Below are 15,957 nucleotides of genomic sequence, written 5' to 3' on the forward strand. Positions count from 1 at the left end.
TACTTTAACATGGTCTGGCAGTGGCTGTTCTTTTAACCAAGCATGTCTACGTATAACAGCCCCAGTCATAGCTGCCCTACATGAAGCCTCCAATGCATCATAACCACACTGAAGAAAATGATTGCTAACCTGTTGAGTGTTATGTACTAGATCCTGCAATGCCTTTCTATCAATAGGCTCAGAAGAGGCTAGCTTTTTCTGTAAATCATCCAGTAAAAAATCCTGGTACTGAAACATATGAAAAAGGCAGTTAAGTGACCTCATGGCCAGGGTGGTAGAGGTATAAACTTTTTTACCCCATCTCTCCAGGGACCTAGCTTCCCTATCCGCTGGCAGTGGATTCTTGGCTGTGGAAGTAGCCACTCCCTTGGGGCCCTGTGAAATAGTTTCTAGATCCACAGAATGGGCCTTAAAAAGATGTTTGTGGGTGTCAGGGACCCTATAATATCTGTCTGGCTTGACAGGAGCAGGAGGGAGAGTATCAGGGTTAGCACTGGAGTCGGAGAAGACATCATCCAGGACATCCATAACTGGAGGGATAGCTAAAGGTCTGTGCTGGGGTAGCTTGAGGAAGGTACGTAGCCTTTTCCTGGAATCAGAGAATTCCTGACCCTGCCATTTAAAATGCTTCCTCAGAGTGTAGGACTTCACCGAAAAAAAATCCTCTGGAGGAGAGGCAGAGGGAATTGATTCCTCAGCATCAGAATCCTCATAGGCCTGGAAGGATTCTTCTTGGGTATCTGAATGCTCAGAATCCCCAGAGTCTTCATCTGAAGAGAGGTTGTCGGCCTGCTCAGTTCTGGGCCTTTTCTCTGCAGGCGGCTGAGAACCTCTGTCTGGATGAGGCTGAGACCCCCTGATAAGAGAAATAAGATCTGCAGCAAGAGACATGATCTGTTTATCAGAAGAAGGGGACTGGGCAGTAGGTTTAGGATGGGCCTTGGCCTGGCTGGCGGCCTTAGCACGTGCAAAGGCCTTGATGGACATGGATACAGGAGGCCTAGCTGCCCCACATGCAGGAGTAACCTTGTCCACAGGAATGGTGTCGGGTAGATCCAGAACTTTGGTTTCTGGAGGAAAATCAACAACCGGCACCGGTGTAGACTCCGAGACCGAAGGACATGTTAACGCTGTGTCGTCGGCCTGGAGCGGTTGAATTACCGCTTCCGAAGGGACCGAAGCACTCGCGGAGGGTTTAGGAGTATCATCGCTGGAGGACGCGGGCTGAGGATGTCGGTCCCGGTCCTTTCGTTTTTTGGTAGATTGAGTTGTCGGTTGTTCCGACGGCATGATATAAGCGAAAGATTTGCCGAAAAAGTCTTCGGCAAATTCTGCCTGGCGTCTGTGAGTGCACTTATTAAAGCAAGCACAGGCCGAGATGTTGTGGTCTGGGCCCAGGCAAGGGAGGCAATAAGAATGGAAGTCCTTATGAGGTATTTGTTTACCACAAGACAAACAATTATTAACTTTCTCAATTTGTTCTGACATCGGCTGAGGCAAGAAAAAATGTTCCCCAACGGGGTACTTAGCTTTTAGATGACTTCGGTACTGAAAACACAGGAGCTGACCGACCGGCACTTGCGAACTGCTTCTGCTTCGGGCACCACGCGGCAAGAAAGACTGGAGAAGATGGCGTCGGCCGATGCCTTTATACTCCAGCCGCTCTGACGTCGGAGAGGAGGCGACACCAGCCGACGCCGGACCCAGACTTTGGAATCCGGCCGACCGAGGGCTGCCTGAGGCAGGACAACCCATATGTTATGACTGCAGTTGCATTCTTGAAGGACATCTTTATATCTGCGGTAGCAGCTGGTTCAAATGGAGGCAGGGTGAAGTTTTCCAACACATAATTGAGGTCCCATGCAAGTAATGGTGATCTAGGAGGCCTTAAATTTTTGGCTCCTCTAAGATACTGCTTTAGTAAAGGATGAGAAAAGATTGGTGACTCAGTATTGTAATGAGCCGAAATGGCAGAGGCATGGATTTTGATTGATGAGAAAGCTAGGCCTTTGTCAAGCATCTCAGTTAAGTATTGCAAAATCTAAGGAATATGCGGTTCTGCTGTATCAGTTCCTTGTGCTTGATTCGAAGCACAGAATCTCTTCCATTTGTCAGCATAAGATTTTCTAGTACTAGGCCTTCTGGCTTCCAAAATTACATCCATCACAGCTTTACTGAGGTGTCATCTGCATGATTACAGGATTAGCCATGCTGTCAGGTTCAGAGTCTGTAGTTGATTGTGCAGGATCTGATTGTTTTGCTGGGACAGTAGTGGTTTTTGAGGCAAGGTCCAAGCTGGGTATTGAAACGACTTCCTTAGGATTGGGTACCAGTATTGGCGGGGCCAGTCTGGGGCAATTAATATAATCTTTGGCTTCTCTTGCCTGACTTTTAAGAGGACCTTGGGTAGAAGAGGCAGAGGAGGAAAGGTGTAAACTGATGGGTTTTTCCAACTGAAGGACAGGGCGTCCACTTTCCATGCTTGTCTGTGATAAGTCCTTGTGCAGAATTTTTTCAGTTGATAATTTTGAGGAGAGGCAAATAGGTCTATGTCTGGGCTCCCCCATTTCTCTGCGATCATGCTGAAGACTTGTGGATTTAGTTTCCACTCGTGAGGATCCATAAGGTTTGTGCTTAAATCGTCTGCCAGAGTGTTTTGTTTTCCTGGCAGGAGTTGAGCATGAAGATTTATTTGGTAGGTCAAAGCTGTGTCCCACAGTGCCATCACTAATCTGCAAAGGGGGTATGAGTGTGTGCCCCTTGCTTGTTTATATACCACATGACTGTGGTGTTGTCCGTCTTTATCAGTAGCTGTCCTGGATGAAGTAAATCCTTGAAGGCTGTTAGGACATTTTGAACAGCTAGCAATCTCTTTCTGGTTGATATGTAGATGCATTTGATTTGGTGCCCATATGCCCTGAATGCATCTTCCTGCCATGTGGGCTCCCCAGGCATAATCTGATGCGTCTGTTAAGGTTTGGCTGGCAGGGGGTAGAATGAAGGGCCGTCCCATGTTTTGGTGACAGGCCTTTGCCCACCACAGAAACTCCTGTTGCAGGCAGGGAATGAGAGGAATCATTGTTTCCAGACTGGGTGAATATTGACTCCATAAACTTTTTAGGTACCATTGAAGTTTCCTCATATGCAGTTTTGCATATGGAATTAGTAGGATGCAGAATGCCATGAAGCCCAGAGCCTGCAGAATTTGTCTTGCAGAAGACTGGGTTTTTGTTGCCATCAGTTTGAAGTAGTCAGTTGCCTTTGTCTGGCATGAGGTAAGCCATCTGGGCAGTTGTATTCAAGCTTGCACCCAGGAAAGTTATCTTTTGAGAGGGTACCAGTTGTGATTTCTTTTCGTTTATTGTGTAGCCTAGGCATGTTAGAAGCCTTTTCACAAACGCCAGGTGTCCTAGAAGAGTGACCTTGTTCTCTGCTTGAATGAGACAGTCATCCAAGTAAGGATATATTTGAATACTTCTTTGTCTGCAAAATGCAATTACTTTTGCAAGGCACTTTGCAGTAGATAAGCCAAAGAGCAGTGCAGAGAATTGGTAATGCATTAAGCCAGACTTGAATCTGAGGTATCTTCTGCATGACTGTCTTACTGGTACATGCAGGTATGCCTCTTTTAGGTCTAAAGTCACCAGCCAAGCATTCTTGCCCAGCATTGGCAGAAGCTGTTGCAAAGTCAGCATTTTGAATTTTGGAATGTGCAGGTATGTGTTCAAAATCAATAAATGCAGTATTGGCCGCCAGGCTTTGTCCTTTCTGGGTACCAAGAACAGTCTTGAGTAAAAACCTTGCCCTTTTTCCTGTTCTGGTACTGTCTGAATGACCCCCATATCCATGAGGGACGTAACCTCTTTCTGTGCCTCTGCCCATTGTTGTTTTGGCAGATCTGGCCAACCATTTGTCATTCGCAGTGTGTGGAAATGGAATCTGTATCCCTGTGATACGATGTTTAGTACCCACTTGTCCTGGGTTATAAACTGCCAATTTTGAGCAAAAAGTGCTAATTTTCCCCCTAAGAGTGCTGCCAAAAGATAAGTGCTTGGTGTAGGCAGAGGGAAGTCATTGGGATTGCTTTCTGTAGGTTTGCGCTTTATCTCCTCCAGATTTGGAGGTGGATGCACCCCATTGCTTTGACCTGTATGAGTCTTGAGCCTGGTACCCTTAGGGCATCTGGATTTGCCCCTTTGAGCTCTGTCTGACACAGGAAAGGACCAATTTTTTGTAAACCAGTGTCTACTGAATCTAGGTGGCTGCACTTGTAAGAATTCTTTAACAGTTTGCATAGACTTAGCTTTGTCTTGCATTTTCCTTAAAACCTCTTCTGCCTTAATACCAGAGAATCATGCTGTAAAGGTGCATCTAGCAATTTAGCTTTAACATGATCAGGCAAATTTTGTTCCTTTAACCAGGCATGCCTCAATCACAGATCCAGTAACTGTGGCCCTGCAGGAGGCCTCTAAAGAATCAAAACCATATTGTAAAGTATGCTTTCAAACTTGTTCAGCTGCATGCAATAATTCCTGCAATTCCTTATTTTCTGCACATTCTGAAATCAACATCATTTTGTTTTTCAGCAATTCCATAACATGTTGTTGGTACGTAAGCATATGAAATTGATAGTTTAAGGCCCTAATTGCCAAGGTTGCAGATGTATAAACCTTTTTTCTCCATCTGTCCAGTGCCCTTGAATCTCTGTCGGAGGGGGTAGGGTTTTTTGCTGTTGAGGCCTTAAGTCCCATTGGACCCTGTGAAATAGTTTCAAGATCAGCAGCAGGGTTTCTAAATAAAAATTTATGAGAGTCATGGATCCTCTAATACCTGTCAGGCTTACTGGGAGCCAGAGGTAATGGGTCAGGGGTCAGGCTTGACTCCGAAAACACATCATCCACAATGTCTAAAACAGGGGGGAATGGCTAAAGGCTTGTGCTGAGGGAGGAGGAGGAAATCCCTGAGCCTCTTTTTTGATTCTGAGAAGTCTTGACTCTCCCAGTGAAAATGTTCCCTCAAATTATGCAAGGTTTCTCCAAATGAATAATCCTCAGGAGGAGATGCAGATGGAATAGACTCCTCAGCATCAGAATCCTCATAGGGAGGTAAAGATAATTCCCGATCAGAAGAAATAGAAACCTGATCTGAAGATTCATAGTGTCTTGCCTAGGCCTCTTATCTGGAGGGGGATGGGTACCCCTGATCAAGGTAATAAGGTCTTCAGCCATTTTGATCATCTGTTTTTTAGGCATAGAGGCCTGTGCACGTGGCTCAGGCGTGGGTGTTTTAGTTTTAGAAGGTGCCTTTGCCTTTGATTTTGCAGCTTTCGTCGATTTGATATAAAAATGTTGAGGTCTGAATACACCCTCAGAAGCTGGTGCCTGCTCAGCGGCTCCGGACCCATCCGAGGGAGATACATCCGTCGGTCCAATACCTTGATTATCTTGCTGCATGCCTGACTCCACATGGGTGTCGGTAGAGGCCTGCGACTCGAAGGTAGCGGGTATCAGGGGCTGCGTAAGTGCCTCACTGAGTACCGGCGAACCGCCGAATGGCTTAGGAGAAGCTTTGTCGTCGGTTTTATATCGCGACTGCCTTTCTCTGTCCTTTTCTTTGCATTTTTTTATGTACTTCGGTAGTCGGATAGCTATCCGACAACATTTCTGGGTAGTTAAATCTGTTTCCAAAATACTTAGATGCAAAAATATACTGACGCTTAATAGTACGTTGGTTAAATCTAGCACAAAACTGACAGCCAGGCACGTTGTGATCAGGGCCTAGGCAAGGAATACAGTATAAATGGAAATCCTTATGAGGTATTTGCTTCCCACAAGTAATACAATTATTAACTTTTTCTGACATCGGTAAAAAGCAAGAAAAAAGTTTCCCCAATGGGGTACTTGGCTTTAGTGAAGACTTCTGTTCTGAAACTCAAACTCGAATATTTCAGTAGTCGGACGACCGGCACTTGCTAAATGCTTCTGCTTCGGGCACCGCACAGCAAGAAAGACTAAAAAAAATGACGTTGGCTGCATGTTTTATACCCCTGACGACCTGGAAGAGAAGACAGCAACTGACACAGGACCCAAGACTTTGGAATTCAGGCCAACTGAGGGCAACCTGCCAGCAGATTACCCAAATGTAATGACTGCAACAGTGAAACACGAAGAACATGCAGGGATACCCAGTTGGGAAGCCTGGGGTTTCAGTACTGGCTGTCCCTGAAGAAAAAAGGGTTGAGACTCTGAACTCAGAGATGTCAAGCCTGTAGACTGTGGATGAGGGGGTAGGAAAGTACAGTTGTGTACACTTAACATAAATGTAGATGTTCGAGTGTATTCAGTGTTGCAGTCATTCCATTTGGGTAATCTGCTGGCAGGTTGCCCGCAGTCGGCCTGAATATCAAAGTCTTGGGTCGTGCGTCGGTTGCTGTCTCCTCTTCCATGATGTCAGGTCATCAGGAGTATAAAACATGCAGCTGACGCCATTTTCTTTAGTTTTTCTTGCCCTAGATGTCAGGTGCCCCCCAAATGGGGAGCATATCTATATATATATATATATATATATATATATATATAGATATAGATATAGATATAGATATATATATAAAATGCAATTGTAACAACATAGACTTTACCTTCATCTAAAATCAAATACACCACAAAGGCTGTAGAATATAGTGAAGGAAAGAGAAGTTCTAGAAAAAAGGGGGATGGCGGGTGGGTAACCCGGACTGCAACAGTGAATATACTCGAACATCGACATTTATGGTAAGTGTACACAACTGTACTATGTTCTTTGTTTTTCACTGTTGCAGTCATTACACTTGGGTAGAATCCCAAAGCTATGGATGGGAGGCTGGAACTAAATAGCATTAGGAGCGGTTATAAGGCACTGCAGTGGCAAAGCCTGCCCTGGACTTAGAGAAGAGAGGCAAATTATAATGCTTTGTAAAGGTATGAACAGAACTCCAAGTAGCAGCTTCTAGAATGTCTCTGGTTGGCAACCCTCTGAGAAAAGCTGCCGAGGTAGATGCAGCCCTGGTGGAATGTGACCTGATTCCCTTGGGCACCGGTTTACCATGATGCAAATAGCAGAAACAAATGCAATGGCATATCCACTTTGAAATAGTCTGTTTTGAAATAGCCTTCCCCTCTGATCCTGCAGCAAATGCCACCAGTAGCTGCTCAGACTTTCTTACAGATTTGGTCCTGTTTAAGTAGAATCTTAGTTGTCTGTGTACGTCCAAGGAATGCAGAATCCGCTCCCCCTTGTTCTGCGGATTTGGGTAAAAAGTTGGCAGGTGAACAGTTTGGTTAAGAGCCACAATGGATACCACCTTAGGCATAAATTAAGGATTGGTCCTGAGGGGCACCCTGTCCGGGAAAAATATAATAAAAGGCTCCACAGCCATGAGGGCCTGTAGTTCTAAAACCCTTCTTGCTGAAGTGATTGCCAGAAGGAAAGCTGTTTTCCAAGATAAAAACTTTATATCCGCAGTAGCTGTTGGCTCAAATGGAAGCAGGATGAGCTTTTCCAACACAAAATGAAGGTCCTATGCAAGAGTTGGTGATGATCTGCTCTAAGATACTGTTTTAGCAGAGGATGAGAAAAGATGGGAGGCTCTGTGTTGTAATGAGCCGAGATAGCAGAGGCATGGATTTTTATTGATGAAAAGGATAGGCCCTTGTCAAGCATCTCAGTCAAGTATTATAAAATCCGAGGAATATTTGGCTTTGCTGTGTCAGTCCCTTGTGCTTGGTTCCAAGCACAGAATCTCTTCCATTTATCAGCATAAGTTTTCTAGTACTAGGCCTTCTGGCTTCCAAAATGACATCCATCACAGATTTACTGAGCGGTGTTGTTTTAATAAGTACATGAGCAGCCTGCCAGGGTCAGAGTTTGGAGCTGATTGTGCAGAATTTGATTACTCTGCTTAGACAGTAGATGAGGTATTTGAGGCAAGTACCAAGGAGGGAGTTGAGGCCAGTCCGGGGCAATTAAGATCACTTTTGTTTTTTCCTGTCTGCCTTGTAGTAAGACCTTGGGAAGAAGAGGCAGAGGAGGAAAAGCATAGACTGATAGGTTTTTCCAACTGAAGGATAGAGCATCCAATTTCCATCCTTGTCTGTGATAAGTCCTTCTTCAGACTTTGTCCAGTTGATAATTCTGGGGAGAGGCAAATAGATCTATGTGCGGACTCCCCCATTTCTCTGTTATCATGCTGAAGACTTGTGGATCCAGTTTCCATTCGTGAGGGTCCATAAGATTTCTGCTTAGGTCGTCTGCCAGAGTATTTTGTTTTCCTGGCAGGAATTGAGCTTGAAGATGTACTTGGTAAGTCAAGGCTGTGTCCCACAATGCCATGGTTAGTCTGCAAAGGGGGTAGGAATGTGTACCCCCCCTGCTTGTTTATGTACCACATAACCGTGGTGTTGTCCATCTTTATCAGTAGTTGTCCTGGATGAATTAAGTCCTTGAAGGCTGTCAGGGCATTCTGAACAGTGAAAATCTCTTTCTTGTTGATATGCAGATGCATTTGTTTTGGGCTCCATACGCCCTGAATGCATCTCCCCACCAGGTGGGGCACCCAAGCATAGTCTGATGCGTCTGTAGTTAGGGTTTGGGTGGCAGGGGGTAGAGTGAAAGACCGTCCCATGTTCTGGTGACATGTCTCTGCCCACCAAAGAAACTCCTGTTGTAGGCAGGGAATGAGAGGAATCATTGTTTCCAGACTGTGACAATGTTGACTCCATAAACTTTTTAGATACCACTGTAGTTTCCTCATATGCAGTCTTCCATATGGAATTAGTAGAATACAGGATACCATGAACCCCAAAGCCTGCAGAATTTGTCTTGCAGATAACTGAGTTTTTGTTGCCATCTGATTGAAGTAGTCAGTTGCCTTTGTTTGTCTGGCGTAAGGTAAGCCATCTGGGCAGTTGTATTCAAGCTTGCACCCAGGAATGTAATCTTTTGAGAGGGTACCAGTTGTGATTTCTTTTCATTTATTGTGTACCCTAGGCATGTTAGAAGCCTTTTTACAAACGCCAGATGTTGAAGAAGAATGTCCTTGTTTTCTGCTTAAATGAGACAGTCGTCCAAGTAAGGACAGATTTGTATGCTTCTTTGTCTGCAAAATGCAATTACTGGTGCCAGGCACTTTGTAAAGACCCTGGGCGCAGTAGATAAGCCAAAGGGCAGTGCAGAGAATTGGTAATACATAAAACCAGCCTTTAAGCGGAGGTATCTTCTGCACGATTCCTTTATTGGGATATGCAGGTATGCCTCTTTTAAGATTAGAGTCACTAGCCAAGCGTTCTTGCCCAGCATGGGCAGAAGGTGTTGCAAAGTCAGCATTTTGAATTTTGGGATGTCCAAGAATGTGCTCAAAATCAATAAATCCAGTATTGGGCGCCAGCCATTGTCTTTTCTGGGTACCAAGAACAGTCTTGAATAAAACCCTTGCCTTTTTCCTGTTCTGGTACTGGCTGAATAGCCCCCATATCCATGAGGGACGTAACTTGTTTCTGTGCCTCTGCCCATTGATTCTTTGGCAGATCTGGCCAACCGTTTGGAATTGGCAAGGTATGGAAATGAAATCTGTATCCCTGGGATACTATGTTTAATACCCACTTGTCCTGGGTTATTAACTGCCAAATTTGAGCATGAAGTGCTAATTTTCCCCCTAAGGGGGCTGCCAAAAGATAAGTGCTTAGTGATGGCAGAGGGGAAGTCACTGAGACTGTTTACTGTAGGGTTGTGCTTACTTTCTTCCAGACTTGGAGGTAGAGGCACCCCATTGCTTTGACCTGTAAGAACCCTGTGATTGGTATCTAGAGCCTTTTGAGCACCTGGATTTGCCCTGTGAGACTCTGTCGGACACAGGAAAGGAACAATATTTTTGTAGGCCAGTGTCTACTGAATCTTGGTGGCTGCACTTGTAAGAAGTCTTTTACAGTTTGCATAGACTTAGCTTTGTCTTCCATTTTCTTTAAAACCTCTTCTGCCTTATTACCAGAGTATCATGCTGTAAAGGTGCATCCAACAATTTAGCTTTAACATAATCAGGCAGATTTTGCTCCTTGAGCCAAGTATGCCTTCTAATCACAGATCCAGTAATTGCAGCCCTGCAGGAGGCCTCCAAGGAATTAAAACCACATTGCAGGGTATGCTTTCCAACCTGTTCTGCTGCATGCAATAATTCCTGTAAATCTTTAATTTCCACACATTCAGAAATCAACATCATTTTCTGTTTCAATAATCCCATAACATGCTGTTGATATTTAAGCATATGAAACTGGCAGTTTATAGCCCTAATTGCCAAGGTTGCAGATGTATAAACCTTCTTTCCCCATCTATTCAGTGCCCTGGAATCTCTATCAGAGGGGGTAGGATTCTTAGCTGTTGAGGCCTTTACACATTTGGGACCCTGTGAGATAGTTTCAGGGTCAGCAGCAGGCCTTTTGAATAAAAATTTGTGGGAGTCAGGAACCCTGTAATATCTGTCTGGCTTACTAGGAGCCATAGGTAGGGAATCTGCAGCCATGCTCGATTCCGAAAACACATCATCAACAATGTCTAATACAGGAGGTATGGCCAAAGGCCTATGCTGAGGAAGAAGGAGGAAATCCCTAAGCCCTTTTTTTGATTCTGAGAAATCCTGACTCTCCCAATGAAAATGTTCCCTCAAAGTATGCAAGGTTTCTCCAAAAGAATAATCTTCAGGAGGAGATGCAGATGGGATGGATTCTTCTGCATCTGAATCCTCATAGGGTGGTACAGAAAATTCCTCATCAAAAGAGGAATCAGAAGAAATAGAAACCGGATATGAAGATTCATAATCAGTGTCTTGCCTAGGCCTCTTATCAGGTGAGGGGTTGAGAACCCCTGATCAAGGTAATTAAGTCTTCAGCCATTTTGATCATCTCTATTTTGGGCATAGAGGCCTGAGCACATGGCTCATGCGTTGGTGTTTTAGCCTTAGAAGTTGCTTTTGTCTTTGAAGCTGGCGTCTGTTTTATATAGAAATGCTGAGGCCTGAAAACACCCTCAGAAGCTGGTGCCTGCTCAGCGACTCCGGACCCATTCGAGGGACAGACATCCACGGGTACAATACTCTGAGAATCTCGTGGCATGCCGTACTCCACATGGGTCTCGGCAGAGGCCTGTGACTCGGAAGTAGCAAGTATCAGGGGCTGCAAAAGCACCTCACTGAGTACCAGCGATTGGCTTAGGAGAAGCTTTGTTGGTTTTGGACCTCGATGGTCTGTCTCTGTCCTTTTCTTTGCGTTTTTTGTGAACTCCGGTAGTTGGATTGCTGTCTGACGACATTTCAGGGTAGTTAAATCCGTTTCCAAAATATTTTGAAGCAAAGATATACAAACGCTTAATAGTACGTTGATTAAATCTAGCTCAAAACCGACAGCAAGGCACGTTATGATCTGGGTCTAGGCAAGGAATACAGTACAAATAGAAATCCTTATGAGGTATTTGCTTCCACCAAGTAATGCAATTATTAGCTTTTACTGACATCGGTAAGGAGCAAGAAAAAGTTTCCCCAACAGGGTACTTAGCTTTAATAGAAGACTTTGGTTCTGAAACTCGAATGCGAAAATTTCAGTAATCGGCCGACCGGCACTTGCGAACTGCTTCGGCTTTGGGCACCGCGCGGCAAGAAAGACTAAAGAAAATGGCGTTAGCTGCATGTTTTATACCCCTGACGACCTGACGTCATGGAAGAGGAGACCGCAACCGACGGAGGACCCAAGACTTTGATATTCAGGCTGACTGAGGGCAACCTGCCAGCAGATTACCCTAATGCAATGACTGCAACAGTGAAACATGAAGAACATCCATCTGTGTTGCTGAGACAGACAATACTCTCTCCACAGCCTCAAAGGCAGACCTCTCCAGAGAGGGAGAGGACCTTGAATCCAAAAAGGTAAGCTTTTGGACTATTGTCCTTCCCTGCTCAGAGGAAAATCTCCCCCAAGGCTGAAGCCAGAGCCAAGTTAAGTCATGCCGAGGCTTTGAGGTGCAGAGACGGCTCAGATAACTTTGGAGTCAACTCCAACATATTGGATCTGACAGGGAAGCCTCAGCTCCGAGAGGTGTCTGGATCCAACTGAACCAATGTGCTCAGAGTATACTTTAGATCAGAAGATAAAGGTATCCTCGGATCAGAGTCAGACAAAGCTGGACGGCTTGGATCCAAGGACTCAGACAATTGGAGTCACAAGAGGAAATGGAAGAGGGGTTGTGACAGATGACTGGACCGCCTAACCCGAAAGGGGTAGGAGCCGAAGGGGCACCCATCAGAGTCTGTGTCAAGAGAAATCTTCTCACCATGCTCTCCACATCTTCTTCTTTTAAGCTCCTGGAACAGCGAGTGGAAAATCCAGAAGGGGATCTAGGTCTCTCCATAAAGGGAGAAAGAACTCTAGAGGGAACTGGATCTACTGAAGGGACTATCTAAATCCTTGAAAGGTAAATAATGCTGGATGGAGAAGCTGGATCAGTTGGCTTACGCATCAGATCCAAAGAAGTCGGGTCCAATATTTCTTTTTTCTTTTGCTTCAGATCCGATGTTGAAGTTGAATCCAATAAATCCCTTTTTCTGTGCTTCAGATCCAAGGTTGAGGTCAGATCCAAAAATTTAGAATTTTTTTCCTTTAGGATCTGAAAGAAACCTTTTCCTAGTTTGCTCCGAAGCCCTACAGGAAGAGGTAAGAAAGCCTCTGAGAAGGAGATTTAGACCTTTCAGTTTTTTTAAGGAACAAAGCTCCAGATAAAGCCTTTCCAGAAGAGGGAAGACGCCCTTTTAAAATCAATTTATTTTTTCTTTCCACCAGGGCACTAGGGATAAACCCATGACAAATAGAGCACTCTTCTTGTAAATGGGGAGGTCCTAGACAATACACACAAATTGCGGGCATCTGATAACGGAATCTTGTCCTTGCACTTAAGACATTTTTTGAATCTAGGTGGACTCTTCTTTCTCTGCCATGGCAGGGAACAGTGAAGAAACAAGCAGATTCTAATAAGAAAATTCAACAGTATGAAATAAATATATATTTTTCTATATCTACTTATCTCTCTCTCTCTCTATATATATATATGTATATATATATATATATATATATATATATATAATATATACATATTTTTTCTTTTAAATAAAAGGAACAGAAATTACCAGCAATGGTAAAGAGAAACTACACAGAATTCAGAGAAAAAGGGAAAGAATACTAACAATAGTACTCAAAAGTACAAAATTTGTATGGAAGGAAGAAAAGTGAGAGAAGGTTATTTTAACTTGAAAAACAGTAATATGGTAGGCGATTAGGTAAGGAATTATAGAATGGAAACAATTTACAAGTTTCACTAAGAAAAAGGAAAAACGTTCTCAATTTAAAGACTTGCCTGCTCGACAGTAAATAGTCGCCACATGTTTCGTGTACAGCGGCAAACGAGATCTGAGGTACTCAGGGTCCAAACATTATGTATAAGGGAGAAGCTTGAGAGTTTCTGGTTGCCAAGAGCTTTAGCAATGGCCGAGTCAGATCCGACCCCATTAGTTTAGTAGAGAATAAAAATTGACAACATCAGATGCATTTATTCACCTTCATCCCAGAATGCTGGGATATCAACAGAAACAGGCAAGAGCCAGGGAATGCAGCGGTTTAGCGTAGGAATAAAGGACCTTCTATGCTAACCCCTTTCTGGGGAAAATGTGAAGCAAAGCTAGGGTCATTACTAGTGCACAGTTTTATACATCTGTGGTTCCCAAACCAGATAAAGTGATAGGCATTCCTTAGTGGGCTTGAAGTGACAGAGTCTCAGTAGAAGGAAATGTGCTACCGGGCCTCCCTCCAGGTGGACCTTTTGAAACTGGACATCTACTTGGCAATAGATGAGCAAGATTTTGCCAACTCAGTCCTCCTGTACCTCCCCATCAGACTTAACCTATGTCACTCTATGAAAACAGGTCTTCTGGGGGCAGAAATAGTCTAAATGTCTGCACTGTAAATCTAATTGAGTTCAAGTGATTATTAAAAACAAAATAAGAACATTTAATCTAAAAGACGTCAGCGAAGACAATATTTCATGTTTACATTATTACATTCAATAACAGTACTAATTTCACAAACATTCACCCTGATACTGCTACACATCAGAAACAAATCACTAACTTACCTTTGTGATAAGAGTTCGATATTCTTCAACAAGATGATCTTTGTTGTGACATCCAGCCAGCAACTGCCACACTTCTCCTCTTAGAGCCTCTGGAACTCCACTTCTTACCAATGATGATAGTGTTTTTGGCCTTACGCTTAAATTGAGATGCCTAAAGAAAAAAGGCAGTTTTATATCCATATTCTAGCACAACCCAATTACCCAAAGGGAATCCAAGTTTTTAATTTCAAATAAAAAAGATCTTTTAAATGGACTACAATAAGCACACTTAAACATACCCAACTTTTAAGCTGGTAAAGAAAAACATTCATTAAATCATTTGCCCACTTGTACAGCATACTTGCACTAAAGTGCCATATTAATGCAGAGGCTTGAAATGTTTGTATGTATAGTTAATTCAAAACCAAGGCAAGACATATCAAATGAGTTAGTAAGTGACACACTGTTTAGCAGATGCAGAAAAAAATGTTTATATGGCAGTTCTCCAGCACTTAAATTTGCTTGTATTTTGCAGGCTAAGTTGGTCCTTGACAACTGTGCTGTCATTCAGTAGTGAGGCTGGTTCTAAAATGAAAAGGCAGAGAGAATTTTCAGTTGTAGTACAAACACTATGCATAGCTTTACCCAACCAAGCATTTCATGTAAAATTATTTGATTACATAGATAAGGGGTTGTCTTTTTGGCCTTATCTGAATGGATAAACTTTATTAATAGCAAACATAGTAAGAGTGCTTAGGATTTGCACATTAAAAAGTGGCATCTGCGCTTTATTTTATGACAGCATGGCAAATATTGACTTTCTATCTAACAGTGAATACTCTCGAACATCTACATTTATGGTAAGTGTACACAACTGTACTATGTTCTTCGCGTTTCACTGTTGCAGTCATCACATTTGGATAGATTCCCAAAGCTAAGGATGGGAGGAGGAATTTATATAGCATTAAGACCAGCTAGAAGGCCCTGCAAGACTGCAGTGGCAAAACCAGCTTTGGATTTAGAGAAAATTGGTAAATGGTAATGCTTGGTGAAAGTATGTACAGAACTCCAGGTAGCAGCTTCTAGGATGTCCCCGGTAGGGACACCTCTGAGAAAGGCTGTAGAGGTAGAAACAGCCCTGGTTGAATGGGGTCTAATCCCCTGCAGAATAGGTTTTCCATGGTGCTTATAGCAGAAATGAATGCAATGGCTTATTCATTTAGAAATGGTTTGCTTTGAAATAGCCTTCCCCTCTGCCCCTGCAGCAAATGCCACCAGCAGTTGTTAAGATTTCCTTTGAGGTTTAGTCCTGTCCAAGTAGAATCTAAGTTGTCTGTGCACATCTAAGGAATGCAGTATCTGTTCCCCTTTATTCTGTGGATTGAGAAAGAAGGTTGGCAATGAATGGACTGATTAAGAGCCACACTGGATACCTCCTTGGGCATGAAAGATGGATTGGTTCTGAGGGATACCATGTCCGCATGAAAGATGTGAAAGGCTCCACACTGCCATAAAAGCCTGTAATTCAGATACCCTTCTAGCTGAAGTGATTGCTAAAAGGAAAGCTGTTTTCCAAGAAAGAAATTTTAAGTCTGCAGTAGCAGGTGGCTTGAAAGGAGGTACAGTGAGTTTCTCCAAGACAAAGTTAAGGTCCCAGGCTGGGGTTGGAACTCTCCTGGGTGGTCTCAAATTTTTGGCCCCCCTGAGGAACTGCTTGAGCAGTGGATGAAAGAAGAGGTGAGGTTCTGTGTTATAATGAGCTGAAATGGCTGAGGCATG

The 15,957-nt window shown here is 43.6% G+C and overlaps 1 protein-coding gene across 2 annotated transcripts in view; it reads right to left on the reverse strand.

Annotated features, from left to right (window-relative positions):
• The window catches only part of RABGAP1 (RAB GTPase activating protein 1), a 4,144,188-nt gene that overhangs the window by 2,020,690 nt on the left and 2,107,541 nt on the right, over positions 1 to 15,957 (reverse strand). For both annotated transcript variants that reach the window (XM_044058459.1, XM_044058460.1), the window contains one exon: positions 14,200 to 14,350. In XM_044058459.1, coding sequence (XP_043914394.1) covers positions 14,200 to 14,350 — 151 coding nt within the window. The remainder of the gene's footprint in view (positions 1 to 14,199; positions 14,351 to 15,957) is intronic.

This window comes from Protopterus annectens, chromosome 16.part0 (assembly GCF_019279795.1).
Source record: "Protopterus annectens isolate FY-2018-M chromosome 16.part0, PAN1.0, whole genome shotgun sequence".
Lineage (NCBI taxonomy): Eukaryota > Metazoa > Chordata > Ceratodontiformes > Protopteridae > Protopterus > Protopterus annectens.